Below are 18,360 nucleotides of genomic sequence, written 5' to 3'. Positions count from 1 at the left end.
CAGGAGACAACATTAAGTTGTTTTCTGACTGGGAATGTTATTTATAATTAAATTCTTGTGTTGTGTAGGCTTTTTCTAAAAATACACGGGGCAGAGGAAGCGCTTGCTGAATCTGGGATTAGGTGGGAAATACAAAGTCAGTTCATTGAGTTTTGGATTCAATTAGAGGGTCACGTTCAGGCTTAGGATGTGAGTAAGCCAATACGTGAATAAAACAACCCAGAGGACGGGGCAGGGAGGCCATGCTCAGAATAATGGGTGGTAGTTGCAAGCTCCCCCCTTTTCCTCATCACTGTTTCCTTTCCTGTGGCAGTTGTGACCTGCGTCTGGCCTGGAGGCTTATACTGATAGCATCAGAAACAGGTGGTCACAGCTCCAGTGAGAGAGAGAAAGAAAAGTTTGAAGTTTAGCTGACACCCTTCGTAACCTCTAGAGGGTTTCTATATGGGCAGTCTGCCAGTAAAGCTTTGCAAAGCACACAGCAACCCCAAGAGGAGCTTCTACAGACTCTCCATACACAAACACAAATAAATCTCCCCGGCTTGTGAACCCTGCAGCTCTATATAAATCAGTCGAAAGCTGGAGTTCACTTCCACCAGCCGCTGTATGGGACTTGGCACACCTTCCCCACGGCCTTGCTGTGTGCATCCTGTGTCCTGCGCACCACACGGCGCAGACTGCTAATGGGACGTGACAAGCTGCACAACAGCCTCTTGGCTGCCAGACTGCAATGGGGTGAAACTGGGAAAATGGGTAGGCAGCAACTCCGCAGACTGACTGCAACATTTTCACTCCTGACCTGCCTCTTAACCCTCTCACCACTGCAGGGTATGTTTCTACACCTCATTCACAAATGATTGTCCAACTTTGGAAATTTTCCATTGCTCAGACTCACTTTGAGTTTTGGTCTCAGATACAAAACTGTAGGGTTCAGAAAAAAACAGCAAATTACTGCAAGGTGAAGGAATTAACCCTTCGCTGTCTGGGCAGCAGGAAACGCCACAATTAAAGAAGCAAAAACGTTAGAACTACATGACAGGTTAGTAAGCATCTGTAAAGAGACAAGACGGGATTATAACATTCGCATGTGTACCCTTTACCAAAAGATCAAACTAATTTTATTTGTTAATCATTTTAAATGGCACAAAATTGCTTTCATCTGACTGGTTAAAACCCCTCCACATCAGCTGCTGTCAGTGACATACTGTGAATGTCACACTTACTATTTTGGTTATAAATGTATTGAAAACCGATTTGTTGTTTTTCCATTATTTAGGCTGTAATGTTTGTGGAGGACATGAAACATCGGACTGCGGTTTGTGATTAGATACCTCCAATACCTAGAATCCATACAGTACATCAGATCTGCATTGACCTTAATCCTACCCAGCCCCTATCTCCAATAGCCCCACGTATTTACCCTGTTAGTCCCCTGACAATAAGTGGCAATTTATCATGGCCAATCAACCTGACCTGCACATCTTTGGACTGTGGGAGGAAACCCATACAGACATGGGAAGAACATGCAGATTCCACATAGACAGTAACCTAAGCTAGGAATTGAACCTGGGTCCCTGGCGCTGTGAGGTAGCAGTGCTAACCACTGTGCCGCCATGCCGCCTGTGTATTGTAGTCCAGTTGGGTACTACTGCACTTGCCTCATTCCGATTTAATCTAGCTGATGGTAGCCAGAGAAAATGGCTTCTCTTCCTGATCTTCGGTGTTCCCCAAGATCTCTTTGTGCCTCCCCTATTTCACACTTCGTCTGTCGGGAAAATGATACAAAAGTCTAAGATCATGTACCAACTGACTCGAACAGTTTCTTCCCTACTGCCATCAGACTTTTAAATGGACCTACCTTATATTAAGTTGATCTTTCTTGACGCCCAAGCTATGACTGTAACACTGTATTCTGCACCATCTCCTTTCCTTCTCCTCTATGTACTCTATGAAAGATATGCTTTGTATAGCGCGCAAGAAACAATAGTTTTCACTGTAATCCAATACATCTGTCAATAATAAATCGAATCACTGATACGTTGCCCTTGGTGACATCACAGATATAGCAATGACGTGGAAACAAAGAAACCAGGAACAGGGAGGAGGCCATTCGGCCCTTTGAGCCTGCTCCACCATTCATTTTGATCATGGCTGATCATCCAACTCAATAACCTGATCCCACATTCCCCCCATACCCTTTGATCCCCTGTGCCCCAAGTGCTCTGTTTAACTCCTTCTTGAAACATCCAGTGTTTTGGCCTCAACTGCTTTCTGTGGTGGTGAATTCCATAGGCTGACCACTGCCTGGCTGAAGAAATTTCTCCTCATTTCAGCACTAAAAGGTTTGCCCTGTAACCTCACCAAGCTCTCTTCACCATCATCCCCTCTCTCCCTCTGTGTACTGTCTCTAAATATCCAAGTTTGCCAGTGACACAATGGTATGTAAGATTGTAAGCAATATAGATGAAACCTTTATATCTGAGCACTAAATGTCCAGCATTTCAATCTTTATCTCAGGTTTTTGTTATCCATGATATTTGCTTTTGCTTCGCTAGTATTTCTCAGGGCTGGTGCTCATCAGTGGCATTCTATAGCTGGAGGTGGGATTGATTAAGCAGAAGGGAAGGTTACTCATGTTCCTTTAATGCTAACCTCCCTCTAGACCAGCTTTCTGTGCCCTTCATGTAGCACAAAAGGGAACAAGCTTAATATACATTAAAGTAAGTACATTAATGACCTCATTCAATAAGAAATGAATGGCCACTCAAACTGTCGAATCTGTCATTAGGAGCGTTGGTCAGGACTACTGTTACAGCTCAGAAATAGGCCATTTAGCAGAACAAATGTGCACCAATGAGTTTCCCCTGGTCTAATCCCAGTCTCCTGCTCATTCTCCTTATCTTCTAATATTCCCCTTTTCAAACAACTGATTTCAATATAAAGTGATTTATGGGCTCTGCCTCCTTGGTAGCAGCCCTGCCCTCCCACGTTTGAAAACTGGATGTTCCCAGCACAGATCATTCCTGACTTTCTGTTTGATATTAGCGCATGGTTTGTGAGAGAGATTTACACATTCTGACCACCCTCTGTGTAATGGTTTTTTTCTGAACTCTTCAGATCTTGAATTTGTGCCATCTCACCAATTAGTAGAAATCACTGTTTCCTTTGTCAGAACTTTGAAGACCATTTCACTTCGTTCCTTCTCTGCTTCAGAGCAAGGAGTTCTCGTTTCTCGCTTCCTAACTCTAACCCCATATCCCTGGTTTGAGAAGTTCTGCCGGTCTTGTTCAGTGTTTTTATGTCCATCCTATAATGTCAAAATAGCACACAACATTCCAACTGCAACCTGACTGGGTCCTCCACAAGTTTAAGAATTCTTTGCTAATCTTCGAGTTCTGCCGAGAGATATTTTGCTCTGACCTGCATGTGGGGCCTTGGCTGAAGGGCAGCCATCAGTCAAGGAAAAGCAATTCCACTAGGAATCCAGTCCTGGCCACATCTTATACATAAGTGAAGGCTTTTATAAAAATATGTATGTCTGGGACAGGATTTTACTGCCCCGTTGTAGCCATTCTAAAGTCCATTGACCTTGGCAGGGGGGGAACAGAGAGATCTCACTGGCAGGAGGGGCTGTAAATGCCTGCTCCTGGTTTTTAAGGTCAATAGCAGCTGAAAGGAAGGTACATTATTCCCTTGGGAAGGAAGATATCAAATAAGAGAGTATTGACAATGTTTAACGCTCCAATTGGCCTCAGTTTCAACATGAGAGAGAAGCAAATGCCAACGATTTCTCCTTTGACTATCTACAGACGAGAGAGAAAGATTCACGAGTGTCCAACCAATTGAGTAACAAATACTTGGACACATTTTCTTTATTATTGCAGTAAAACCCATTTAAAATTGAGCACTTTGCATTCAAAAAGGCAAATCCTTAAAATAATTGAAATGTACACGAGGTGGAAGTAACTTGGTCACTGAAAGTGACGCCAAGTAGTATAGAAACATGCAATAGTTACAGTACAGGAGCTGGCCATTCAGCCTGCAGAGTCCTTCTGGCTCTCTACAAGAACAACTTGGCTAATCTCTTTCCCCGTAACCATGCAAATCTTAACTCTTCTGTTATCCAATTCCCACAGTTGAGTCTGTCTCCACCAAACCCTCAGGCAGTTCATTTGCTGCATTACCATTTGCTGCATTCAAAACTATTTTTCCTCAGGTTGCCCTGGTTCTTTTGCCATTGGTTTGATAACAGTGTCTTCGCAATCTCAGTCCATTCACTAATGGGATGATGACTTTTGATACATTTAGTAAATCTCCCCCTCATGTTTTCTCCAAAGAGGACAATCCCAGCTATCTGGATAACTTAAGTGTCTTGTCCATAAAAGCATTCTCATCAATCGCTCTTGCACTCTGTCTAATGTCTTCATCCAGAGGGTGGTGAATGAGTGGAATTCACTACCACAGAATGTAGTTGAGGTCAAAACAATGTGTGATTTCAAGAAGAAATTAGATATAGCTCTTGGGGCTAAAGGGATCAAGAGATATGGGGGGAAGGGAAAATCAGGATATTGAATTTGATGATCAGCCATGATTAAAATGAATGGCGGAGCAGGCTCGAAGGGCCAAATGGCTCCTCCTGCTTCTAGTTTCTATGTATATTTCTGTCTTCACAATCTTCCTAAGGTGAAGTACCCAGAATTGGGCACAAATCTTCAGTTTAGGTCAAACTGGTCATTTATAAAAGTTCATGATAATTTCCTCATTTTTATACTCTATGCCTCTATTTGTAAAACCCAGGATCTCATTTGTCTTTTTGACAACCATCTCAACCTGCCCTGTCACCTTGAACAATTTGTGCACCTACAACCCTGTTCTTGCATCCCTTTAGAATTGTACCTTAACTTCATGCTGTCTCTCCTTACTTTTCTTACCAAAGTTTCATTCTTCTCTGTATTAAATGTTATCTGACTTGTGGCTGCTCACTCCACCAGCTGATCCATGTCCTTTTGAAGTCCATTACCACCTTCCACCACTTTTCTGACCAGCTTGTTATATGGCACTTTATCAAATCATAGAATCCCTGCAGAGCATTTGGCCTATCAAGCCTACACCAACAACATTCCCACCCAGGCCCCATCCCCATAAACCCATACACTTACCGTACTAGTCCTCCTGACACATGGTGAATCAACCTAACCCACACATCTTTGGAATGTGGGAGGAAACTGGAGCACCCGGAGGAAACCCACGCAGACGCATGAGGAACGTGCAAACTCCACATAGACAGTCACCCAAGTCTGAAATCGAACCCGGATCCCTGGCGCTGTGAGGCAACAGTGTTAACCGCTGTGCCACCCTGAATGCCCTTTGGAAGTCCACATACACCACATTGAACACATTGTCCTCATCAGCCATCTCTATAATTTAATCAAAAAACTCAATCAAATTAGATTTGACTTTAACAAATCCACGCTGGTTTTCCTTAATTTTTTTTATTCATTTGTGGGACATGAGAATCGCTGGCTGGCCAGCATTTAGTGCCCATTCCTAGCTGCCCTTGGAGGGCAGTCAACCACATTGCTGTGGCTCCGGAGTCACATGTAGGCCAGACCAGGTAAAGATGGCAGATTTCCTTCCCTAAAGAACATTAGTGAATCAGATGGATTTATCTGACAATTGACAATGGTTTCAGGTCATCAGTAGATTCTTACTTCCAGATTTTTTTTTATTGAATTTAAATTCCACCATCTACCACGGCGGGATCTGAACCCAAGTCCCCAGAACATTAGCTGAATTTCTGCATTAATAGTCTAGCAATAATACCACTAGGCCAGCGCCTCCTCATTAATCCATACTTGTCCAAGTGACTATTAGTTTTGCTGGATTATTATTCCTAAAGTTTTCCCATCACCAAGATTAACCTGCCTGGACTGTAATTGCTGGGTTTATCCTGACACTCTTTTGTGAACAATTCTCCACCCTTTGGCATTATCTCTGTACCAAAGGAAGATTCGAAGATTATTACCAGTGCCTCCAGAGTTTCCGCTTTTACTTCCCTTGGTATCCTTGGATACATTTCACCCAGACCTGTGATTTATCAATTCTAAATGGAGCCCACTTTCTAATATTTGCTCTTTATCAATTTATATCCCATCCAAGGTCTCAACTATCTCACCTTTCCCTAACTTTAGCAATATTTTTTCTTTTGGTAAAAACAGATGGAAAGTACTCATTTACTATCTCAGCCATGCTCTCTGCCTTCATGTCTAAATCCACTTTTAGATCCCAAATTAGACCAGCCCTTTCTATTGGCACCCTTATACTCTCCAACATTAAGGGCATTTCAATGGTCATTGGATAAACATATGGATGGTATTGGAATAGCGTAGGTTAGATGGGCTTTAGATTGGTTTCACAGATCAGCCCAACATTGAGAGCACTGTAATGTTCAATGTTCTTACAGCTTCATCGTCCAGGGAACACCTGACATTTGTCCTACTTTAGCCGTTTGGGAATATACCTCAATGTACCCGAGCTATCTCCTCTTTCAAGGTAGCCCAGTTTGCCTGCACATCTTTGATGATAATTTCCAGCAGCCTGGGAGCTTGAGCAGTAAGTGCCAGTGTAACTGCTTCACAAGAAATGGTGTCACAGCTGAGTACCTCTCCCCCTGGACAGAACCAACACAATTCCAACAAGGATTTCTGGAAAATGATTTGGAGGAGAAAACTTTCTTTTCTGTGAAGGTTAATGTTGGTGCCAGGGTCAGCACTCTGATAAGCAGCAATACCAGAACCAGCTAAGATCACCTGCAGTGAACTGGAGCCTTCATGGTCCATGTTTCTTTGTACCATACAGCTTGATATTGCTGGCACCAGCTGATAGGTGGTGGGAGAAGATTTCTGGTTCTCAATCTAGTACAAATAGACAATGAGGGAGGTGAATGGCTAAGAGAATACTAGAATGTTATTTCTGTAAGTACCACTTCAAAAATATTTTAAACCTCTGTAAGTTGGATGCCAAAGTGTTTCCACTGGAGAACATAAGAATAGAAACAGGAGTAGATCTTAAGAACCTTAAAACCTGCAGTGCCATTCAGTATGAGCATGCCTGATCTCCTGGATCCCTCTATTTTCTTGCCAACTCTCCATTGATTGAAAGAAAGATAGTTCTGAGCTTCTCATGATGAACCTGTTACTGGATTGTATGCAGCGGAGAATGGAAATTGCCCCAGGAAATATTCCCTCTTACACAGCCAGCCACTTCTTCTCAAGGACCTTTCCGTACCTCACCTGGCACAGCTGACATCACAAAAAGTGACACAGAACAATGTTCTGGCATAACACCAGGGCACAATGCAGCCTGAGTATAGAGCGTTTAACTAGTGAGGAAAAACTCATAACTCTAACCATGTGTGTAAGATCCTATAGCTGGCTAGAGGATGCACATGTGGATTGTGCTGGCTCAGAACTAACACTGCTATGATTCTGACTAAAGGTTCTGTTGTTCAATCATAATCAGTACTCTTGAGAAACAGTTGAATTCTGGGTTGATGGAAATCTCCACACATGTAGTTTCTTACATTTCCCCCTTGATCCACATCCTTTTCTCACCCCCTCACCCTCCCGTACTCCAGCTGTGACAGGCCTGGGTTGCACATTTTCCACTTCTCATCAGTGACTCCATCCATGACTAGTTGGCAGGAAGTGAGAATTGAATGATGCTAGCCAGATGCATGCCCCTTCCCCGCTCCTCTCCCTACCCCCACAACCCACTTCCAGAAGGAAGCACCTTACATCAACATGGCACTCCATCTGGTGGCCTGGCTGAGAATTGGCAGTTTACCCTCAAGTGATGCCAACCGTCACATGCACGGAAATGATGTCACCACTGCCATGTCGCCAGTAAAACACAAACCGCCGCCCAACCGTGTCAAACCCGGTAACAGCCTTCATTTTCTTTACAATTTTCTCCCCTCCTGTACTGAAGATGCTGACACTCACTGGGAAGGAGGGGCGGGGCGGGGGGGGGGGGGCGGGGGGGGCAGTTCCTGAAGGTGCTGACTCACATTGGGAAACAAGTCCAGAGACAGGGCCCAGGCAGACAGAGTGCTTTACACAGGGGTTTCCAGAGTTTGGGCCCAGACAGCTGAAGGCAAAGTGATAGAGCAATTAATATTGGAGATGTGCAAGAGGCCTGAATTGGAGGGGCACATTTTAGAACAAAGAAAATTCCAGCACAGGAACAGGACCTTCGGCCCTCCAAGTCTGCACCGACCATGCTGCCTGACTGAACTAAAACCCCCTACCCTTCCGGGAACCATATTCTTCTATTCCCATCCTATTCATGTATTTGTCAAGACACCCCTTAAAAGTCACTACTGTATCCGCTTCCACTCCCTCCCCCAACAACGAGTTCCAGGCACCCACCACTCTCTGTGTAAAAACTCTGCCTCGTACATCTCCTTTAAACCTTGCCCCTCGCACCTTAAACCTGTGCCCCCTAGTAACTGACTCTTCCACCCTGGGAAAAAGCTTCTGACTATCCACTCTGTCCATGCCTCTCATAATCTTGTAGACTTCTATCAGGTCTCCCCTCAACCTCTGTCGCTCCAGTGAGAACAAACCAAGATTCTCCAACCTCTCAAAGCTCATGCCCTCCATACCAGGCAACATCCTGATAAATCTTTTATGTACCATCCTCAAAGCCTGCACATCCTTCTCGTAGTGTGGCAACTAGAATTGAACACTATATTCCAAGTGCAGCCTAACCAAGATTCTATATAGCTGCAACATGACTTGCCAATTTGTAAACTCAATATCCTGGCCAATGAAGGCAAGCATGCCATATGCCTTCTTGACTATCTTCTCCATCTGCATTGCCACTGTCAGTGACCTGTGTACCTGTACACCCAGATCCCTTTGCCTATCCATACTCCTAAGTGTTCTGCCATTTATTTTATATTTCCTATCTGTATTAACCTTCCAAAATGCATTACCTCACATTTGTCCGGATTTAGGGCTGAAAGTGGATGCTGAGTAGTAGAATGACCTGAACTTCTGTTGGGAATATTATAAACCAGTTATCCCAGGTCAGTGACTCTTACCTGGTGCTAATGAAATAAGTGCCAGAGCGGAATAAAGCTGATAAATCTGAAATTAAAAGAAAATGCTGCAAGTACTCAGCAGGTCAGGCAGTATGGTTGGAGAGATTTGATTTATTATGGTCACAGGTATTAGTATGCAGTGATAAGTATTGTTTCTTATGCACGATACAGACAAAGCATACTGTTCATAGAGAAGGAAAGGAGCGAGTGCAGAATGTAGTGTTACAGTCATAGCTAAGATGTAGAGAAAGATCAACTTAATATGAAGTAGGTCCATTCAGACATCTGATGGCAGCAGAGAAGATGCTGTTTTTGAGTCATTTGATTCGTGACCTCAGACTTTTGTATCCTTTTCCTGACAGAAGAAGGTGGAAAAGAGAATGTCCATCCAATCTTGCCAATATAGAAAAGTTTTTGTGTATTTGAATCTGATTAGTTTTCGGAATGATTAGCACAGATTTCAGAATGTGACTGTTGTTGAAGGATTATGGTGTGAACATATCGTTTTATAAACAGGGCAACAAAGTCTATCCAATGCAACTTCCTCTATAAAGATGTGTGGGAATGTGGGTCAGAATGCCTCAGGCCTATCAATGCCAAATTAATCAAGGATGATTGTTATATGGGAAGTTCGAACAGGGCAGAGAAATAAGTATAAAAACCAGTTTCTTTCATGACCTCAGGATGTTCCAAAGTGATTCGCAGTGAGTAAGCAGTCAGGCAGGAAATCAAAGCAGTCAGTTTGCGAATAGCTATCTGAATATGTTCTACAGGGAGTGGGATAGCTTGATCTTGGGATTGGGCATAGCTCGGCAGAACATTGAGAGCTGAAGGGTCTGTACTGTGCTGTGATGTTCTATAGCAATAAGATCAAATATCCCAAGTAAGCAGCTTATAACAGTGTGAACTGAGGAATAAATATTGACCAGGACACCAGGAGATCTCCTCTACTCTTTAAGTAGAGATTTGGGATCTTTTTCATCCACATGAGAGGCCAAATATGATCTTGGGGTTGTTAAGGTCCCATCTGGGAGATGGTATCTGTGACAGTGCTGCACTCCCTCAGTACTAGTGCTGAGAGTGCCACCCAGGCTTGTGGTCTCACGTGCTTGAAATGGGGTTTGAACCCACAACCTGTTGTATCGGCTGAAATTGCTACCCACTGAACCAAGGACAACAGCTAACTGAAAGAGAGAGCTATCTAAACTAAGAAAATGTGAAGCAGGCTGGATAAATCCCATTCCTGTACAGTGGTTGTTGTTGGTGATATCTGACCAGTGATTCTGTCAAACAATATTGTTTTCAGACTTGACAGCTCCTTTAGAAAGAGCCTATGCAGAAACTCAAGTGAAACATTGACATAGGAATTCGATACATTCGGGCAAGAAGAGGGACATGGGAATTATCAGAATATGACCAACATTTCAAAACATAAAATCTGGAAGCACTGGAGTTGGGAAGGACATCACCAAGGAACTGGGATATAGTGCAGGATGAGTAATTAATCCTGGCTATGTGAGGAGCACCTGCATCCTATGAAGGCATTTTTCACAATCCCTTCAATATTGAGAACCAGGTGACATTTCAGAGGACAGTTCCCTTTTAAAGAAGCAAGTATTTGTGATGAAGCATTGCCATGCTTTTGAGTGCCAAGATGCAACAAAATAAACAGACAGAAAGCTCCCAGTCTCTTGCCACAGAATGATGACAAAAATTAGATTAGAGCATTAATACTGATCTAACATTAAAAGCTGCATGCAGTCACAAGGTTACAATCATGACTCAAAGCTAAAGACAGTGCTTGTACTTGAAGACAGTATTTTGAGATTACAGATATCTTCTTGTTAAGACTTGGACAGAACCCGTGCCCCAGTATGCTGGCAGCCAAAGGTCAAAAGGTGCTGACTCTCACTAGGATACAGTTCCTGAAGGTGCTGACTCTCACTGGGATACAGTTCCTGAAGGTGCTGACTCTCACTGGGATACAGTTCCTGAAGGTGCTGACTCTCACTGGGATACAGTTCCTGAAGGTGCTGACTCTCACTGGGATACAGTTCCTGAAGGTGCTGACTCTCACTGGGATACAGTTCCTGAAGGTGCTGACTCTCACTGGGATACAGTTCCTGAAGGTGCTGACTCTCACTGGGATACAGTTCCTGAAGGTGCTGACTCTCACTGGGATACAGTTCCTGAAGGTGCTGACTCTCACTGGGATACAGTTCCTGAAGGTGCTGACTCTCACTGGGATACAGTTCCTGAAGGTGCTGACTCTCACTGGGATACAGTTCCTGAAGGTGCTGACTCTCACTGGGATACAGTTCCTGAAGGTGCTGACTCTCACTGGGATACAGTTCCTGAAGGTGCTGACTCTCACTGGGATACAGTTCCTGAAGGTGCTGACTCTCACTGGGATACAGTTCCTGAAGGTGCTGACTCTCACTGGGATACAGTTCCTGAAGGTGCTGACTCTCACTGGGATACAGTTCCTGAAGGTGCTGACTCTCACTGGGATACAGTTCCTGAAGGTGCTGACTCTCACTGGGATACAGTTCCTGAAGGTGCTGACTGCTAAATCTAAACTTTGTTTTCATTTTTCATCTTCTGAGTTCTGGTTCCTCCCCAGTATCAATTGTTGACCCAGAAAAAATTGGTGGAGAAGGTTATAAAATAAATTTAAAGAGGAAAATATGGACATAAGTTGGCAAACATTGTACCAACTGGAAATCAGGTTTATGGGCTGGAAGTTCACAGCCCAGAATTTATATTAATGTGTAGATGCTTAACTGTGCAGATTTGCCTTCTTCTATCTCAGTTTCAACTCTTAGAGTCAAACACATGGATCCAGGTTAACAAGAGGTGGTCCAGGCAGTTCTTCACACAATGGGATGAACTCAGATGATAGGCTGTAAGTCACATAGACCAGGCAAAAGGGTGAGGTGGATGCTGTGATGGGATTAGGTTTGCGACCTGTAATGATTATTATTTCATTGCTTTGTGCTGTGTAGCATGTCTGTTTTGATACATGAGGTAAATCTGAAGCAGTCAGAGCTTTTCCAGGCATTCAGCTGACTGGGCAGTTGCTGGCACTGAGGGATGACTGATTATCCTTGCAGCTGTTCCGCCTCTGGATGTTTGCTCATTGTTCACAGATTATTGCCAAACGTGTGGTATAATTCAAACACAAAAATGTGTTGCACAGAAGAATAATGGAGTGAAGCTCCCGTATTCAGGACAATCACAGCTGATGTGCATTGAATCTGTTATAGGTGTGACTGAGCTGCTTTTGTATTGATTGAGAAAAAATTAGGGTATCGCACTGGTGTTGGGAACGCGTGTTTATGGTGAGGTGCTCAGTGTTGTGCCTGTAGGAATTTGGGATGGTAATGTTGCTAATATTGCTCTGTATTAAGAGAACATGCCAGTTTTCTTACTCTGGATCCATGATTGATGCACTAGATCAAGAATTGAGAGAAAACGTGGCTGTCCCTGATCAGAATTCAGACATGTAGAATGTCAGGGAATTCTCTCACCATCTTCACAGGGATGGGGCGCCATTAAAAATTGGGCAGATTGATTGTTTGATTTGACATGTCTGTGCTGAACAACACAACTTTGAAATGGACACAATCTGACAAAGCTCCAATACTCTGCTACTCTGACCTTTACACCCTCTCAGGCAGATACATAATACCTCACAATGTCCCCTTACACATTTCCAACTGCTCCCCCTTTCCAGACTATACACTTGCCTTGACAGATTTTTCATATATCTGCAGAATAGTTGGGTTGTTGGAGGCTTATTTTGATGTAACCTTTATTTCTGTTTCCCTTCTCAGGCAGTATTAGAAGATCAGACTCTGAAGAGGCAGATCGAGATTGAGATAACACCTGTCTTTCTTGTGCCAGACACCAATGGATTTATTGATCACCTCCCCAGTCTGGCCAGGCTGTTGGATTGCAAGCTGTACATCATCGTGGTCCCACTTATTGGTAAACATATTCTTCACTGCCCTCTCGTCTGAGATGAATATTGTGTGTGTGTGGTCTGGCAGGAACACTGAGTGCAGTAAATTGATGAGATGCCTTTAGTTGAGTGGTTGCACCAGGTTACATCTGGTGTTTTCTTTTTTTTAAGGGTCTCCTTTAAAGTGTGTGTCATAGTAAACTGCGAGGAATGTGAGAGAAAAGCTTCAGAAACAAAACGAACTCAAGTCCCCGGTCATTGTTGATAATATCACTCCCCAGTGATGAGAGAGTTCAGGACATCAAAATAAATCCAGATTAGTAACCCGGGTGGAAGTACATTACAAAAAAATCACCAACCACAGGAACAAAATTCAAACAATTTGTACAATCATCTGATCCCAAGATTGTGCAACATCCCAACGTTCAACAGCCACTTGTACTCTTCTAATTATTTGTCAGGCACCCTCGCCAAGCGCCAACCATTTCCCCCCACTTACTAAAATTACTGTTCGGTTCCGTTATTTAACTGTGAAGTTAATCAAATCAGTTCATCTTCTGTGGCAATGCGCAGGATCGGTTAACATCTGGTGAATTTTAACTGTGAACCTGGTTAAATGCCTTCAGTAATACTTGGCATTTATATTAAATATTGAAGGCATGAATTGTAACATTGGAGACGGTGACATTGGGGGCGTTACCAGGGAGACGGTGACATTGGGGGCATTACAGGGGACTCAGTGACATTGGGGGTGTTACCAGAGAGACAGTGACGTTGGGAGCGATACTGGGGAGATGGTGACATTGGGAGCGTTGCCAGGGAGACGGTGACATTGGGAGCATTGCCGGGGGGACGGTGACTTTGGGCGCATTGCCGGGGAGACGGTGACTTTGGGGGCGTTGCCGGGGAGACGGTGACTTTGGGGACGTTACAGGGGACTCGGTGACATTGGGGGCGTTACCGGGGAGACAGTGACATTGGGGGCGTTACCGGGGAGACGGTGACTTTGGGACGTTACAGGGGACTCGGTGACATTGGGGGCGTTACCGGGGAGACGGTGACATTGGGGGCGTTACCGGGGAGACGGTGACTTTGGGACATTACCAGGGAGACGGTGACATTGTGGGTGTTATCGGGGATACGGTGACATTGGGCTGTATTAGAATTAGAATGGTATTCCTAGTCGTGGGGTAACTACATCCCAGTACCCACTCCTCCTAACCTGTCAGTAGATCTCATATTATAATATATGATAGAACTCAATGGGCAGAAGTTTGCTGCAATGGCAACTAATAACAATGCACACACCAAAAATATGGACAGGCAACTCCAGGTGGGTGAATCTACAGCGTGCACACTGCAACCACACTGAGACATAGTGATGGCATTCTAAATATTTGAGGCTTGACTCTTGCAGTTTGATGTCTTGGGAGCTGGTATTTGTATGGAATGTAGTCACAGGATGTGTAAGAGAGAAGGAGATGCTGCAGGCCATTGAATCAGCTTTCCAGCCTACCAGCTCCACCCACCTCTCGCTCCAGGAACCAGCTGCTCATTCAGGGATTCCAGGTCAAGGTCGTACCCATCTTTCCAACTTCCACGTGAATGACGGTCACAGGGAGCTCGGAATAAAGTTATGAGCAGGATTTGTAATTACTCCTGTGCCGCAGAATAGTAGAATGCAGGTGAATATATGGCTGGAGAAAGGATGCAAGTGAGTTTTAGGTTCCTCAATCAGTGGGATTTGTTCTGCAAAAATGGGGACCTAAGCTGGCTGGACTGCTTCCACCCTAACAGAGCCAGAAGCAATATTGTCAAATGGAGGTTTAGCAAAAGTTGAAACTAGCTTGGTAGATGGAAGGGATCCTGAATAAATTCAAAAAGGAGAGAAGCAAAGCTGGAAATGGAAGGAGAAAATTACTAAGTAAATGTTGTAGGCACAAGAAACAAAGACTGGAAAATAGACAAGAAAGGAGTTTGCAGAACTGAGGATAAAAGCAAATTACTGCAGATGCTGGAATCTGAAACCAAAAAAGAAAACACTGGAAAATCTCAGCAGGTCTGGCAGCATCTGTAAGGAGAGAAAAAAGCTCACATTTCGCGTCTAGATGAGCCTTTGTCAAAGCTTTGACAAAGACCAGAATAGCAATGTTAGGAACTGTGTGATGTTCAATGTGAGGACATCCGAAATCTCAGCAGAGAAACTTGGAACACTGGTTCTTAACTAGTTAGATTTCTGATTTAGAAAAAAATGTGAGAAAAGATATGAAACCTGGTGAGGAAAGGATTCAGTCTTGTTGTAAGTTATTCAAATAACAAAATGTTTATTAAATTTTAAGATACACAACAGGAAATGCAACAGTAAAGAACATTTGCAATTAACCACAATAATGGTTGCCCAGACTGTATGCTAAAATTACAAACTAAAACAGAAAATGCTCGATAATCTCAGCACGTCTGACAGCAATTATGGAGATAAAATAGAGGTAATATTTCAAGTCTGGATGACTTTTCGTCAAAGTTTATGCTTAAATTATGCACACCCTCCCTCCCCTCATCTAATCTCTCTAATTTCTTGAATGCCAAGAAAACACCTTTTCCAAAACACCACCCCATAGGTTTTAACAATCCAGCAAATAATTACCGCATGGGACCTGTAACTTTTCTTCGGGAACTATTCTTCTAGTTTAGATTAGAACTTGTGGAGTCTCATACAGATACACTCCATAACAGCTTAATTCTCTTTGCTAGCTCTGCTTTGCAACTGGGCTTGATGATGATCTGGGTCTCTCGGTTTAGATTCTAGTCTCCACTTTGCTGAACAAACAATCTGTTTCACCCTGCTATTAGGCTAATCTCTCAATCCTCAGAGCAGCTAAGTCCCTCAGTTTCTTCTTTTCTCACCAATTCTTTACTTTTCATTTCATTCCAACTTCCTAACAACAGTAACGGGATAATTACACTCCTGGGAGTGCACTGTAGTCTCTCAAACAGTCTGAGGGAGGTAGAAGAGCAAACATGTATGCAATGTGTTGAGAAGTGCAAAATCAATAGGGCAATAATAAGGGATTTCAACTACCATAAAATTAACTGGACTGGATGGCAACATTAAAGCTACAGAGAGGCAAAATTCTTTAAATGCATTCAGAATAACTTTATTGCCAGTACATTAGCACGACCGACAGGAGAAGTTACGGTTCTGAGGATGCTGGGGTGGGAGTGGCCGGAATCACTGGGAAACTCTTCTGATGGTGGGGATCAGAATTCAATTAAATTTCACATCGTTATGAAAGTAGGACAAAGATTAGGCCCAAGCATTCCTCAATTTGGGAAGGAGCAGTTTTACTCAGCTGAGATTTGATTTAGCAAAAATGGACTTGAAGCAAGTACTTGAAGGTAAATCTGTGTCAGAGAAGTGAGAGACAGAGGTGGAGAGAGTGGGATTTCAAAGCAAATCCACTGACACAAAACAAAGAATGGGACTCCCAAATTCCGAGCTCTTTGGGTGTCTAGCAGCACATATGGAAAAAAACAGGAAGCTCGAGAGACATTGAGAGCTCAATTCTGCAGAAAATGGAGAGATGGATAGAAAGCACAGGAGTGAAATTAGGAAAGCAAAGCGAGAGTATGAAAAAAACATTGACAAGTAGAATCAAGAAGAATGCAAAGATGTCTTATCAATACATAAGGAGCAAGAGGATAACTGAGAAAAGAGTTGGGCACATTACAGATAAAAAGGGAGTCTATTTGGATTGGGCAACCTGGGTATGGTTCTTATTGAATACTTTGCATCTGTTTTCATAGAAAAGGGCATTGTGCAGAGATTCTGTTCAGGAGGAGGAATGTGAAATGTTGAATGGAATAAACATAGTCAGAGAGGAAATATTAATAGGTTCAGTTAATCACCAGACAGAGATGAAATATATCCCTGGCTATTAAAAAAAGCAAGGGAGCAGATCAGGGAGGCTCTGCCCACCACTTTCTAATTCTTGCTGGCTATCAGCGTGATGCTGGATACCTGGTGGACTCCTAACATCATCTTGTTTTATCAACAGAGGCAGAATAATGTCCGGCCATTTGGCCTTACCTTAGTGACGGGTAAACTATTGGAAAATATTCTCAGGAATTGTATTAACCTAAATTAGAAAGGTACAGATCAATTAAGGACAGTCAGTATGAACTTGTTATGGTAAGGCAGTGTCTAACTAATATGATTGAATTCTTTGGAGGTAATGGGAATGTTTGATGGAGTTGTGCATTTGATGCAGTCTGTATGAATTTTAGCAAGGCTTTTGGAAAGGACAGGTCAAAATGGTACAAAAAACAAAAACACATGGGATCCTAGAGCAAATAGCACATTGCATCCAAAGTTAGATTCAGTGGCCAAAAGTGCAGGGTAATGGCTGTGTGTTTTGTGACTAGTGGTGTTCAGCAGGGCTCTGTGGTGGGTCCCTTGTTGTTCATGGTATATGTCAATGATTTTGATTGAAGTATGTCCTCATGATACAGAAATTGTCTTTTTGGTTGATAGTGAGGAAGAAATCTATAGACTGTAGCTATATATCAGTGCACTGGCCAGATGGACAGAAAATTTGTAAATAGAAATGAAATTTAATCTAGTTAAGTGTGGGGTGGAGCATTGTGAGATTAGAAAAGGAAATATATGGTAAATGGTAAAATTCTGAGAAGTGTAGAGAAAGTGCGAGATGGTGGAGTGCACAGCCACAGATCCCTTGGACAGGTAGATCAGACAATTAAGAAGACATATAGGATACTTACTTTTATGAGCCCCAGCACAGAATATAACAGCAGAGAGATAATGCTAAAACTGTACAAAACACTAGTTAGCTTGCAGCTAGAGTTTTGCAGACAGTTCAGGTCAGTGAGTTGCAGGAAAGATGTGATCACACTAGAGAGAGCACACAATAATCTACTTGGATGTTGCTCGGAATGGAGAATTTTATCTGAGAAAAGGATTGAATAGGCTGAAGGGGAGGCAGAGAGGAGATTTAATAGTTGTCTAGATAGCGTGATGGGGACTGCCATGGTATTGGAAGCCTCCAATTTAGGGGAGCAAAAAGAAATGTAAGTGAGAAATTGACACTGTTGTATGCAGCCAAGGCAGTCCAGACAGTTATGTTGCCTGCCCAGTGCCGCGGTTTGGGACATCTGCTCTGGGCTGGAGAGGAATTAGCAGTGGAAGGGGGAGGATCCAGTTGTTGTCAATGTAGATACTAACAACATAGGCAGAACAAGGAGAGAGGTTCTCTACAGTCAGTTTGAAGAGGTG

The 18,360-nt window shown here is 43.2% G+C and overlaps 1 protein-coding gene across 1 annotated transcript in view; it reads left to right on the top strand.

Annotated features, from left to right (window-relative positions):
• smg6 (SMG6 nonsense mediated mRNA decay factor) overlaps window positions 1–18,360 on the top strand; it is a 432,770-nt gene that overhangs the window by 355,825 nt on the left and 58,585 nt on the right. Inside the window, exon 14 of the mRNA XM_080210854.1 lies at window positions 12,943–13,096. Within this exon, the coding sequence (XP_080066980.1) occupies window positions 12,943–13,096 (154 nt within the window). The remainder of the gene's footprint in view (window positions 1–12,942; window positions 13,097–18,360) is intronic.

The sequence above is a fragment of the Carcharhinus amblyrhynchos genome, chromosome 23, assembly GCF_965287045.1.
Source record: "Carcharhinus amblyrhynchos chromosome 23, sCarAmb.v2.hapA, whole genome shotgun sequence".
Classification (NCBI taxonomy): domain Eukaryota; kingdom Metazoa; phylum Chordata; class Chondrichthyes; order Carcharhiniformes; family Carcharhinidae; genus Carcharhinus; species Carcharhinus amblyrhynchos.
This window is presented reverse-complemented; position numbering and strand designations above follow the sequence as displayed.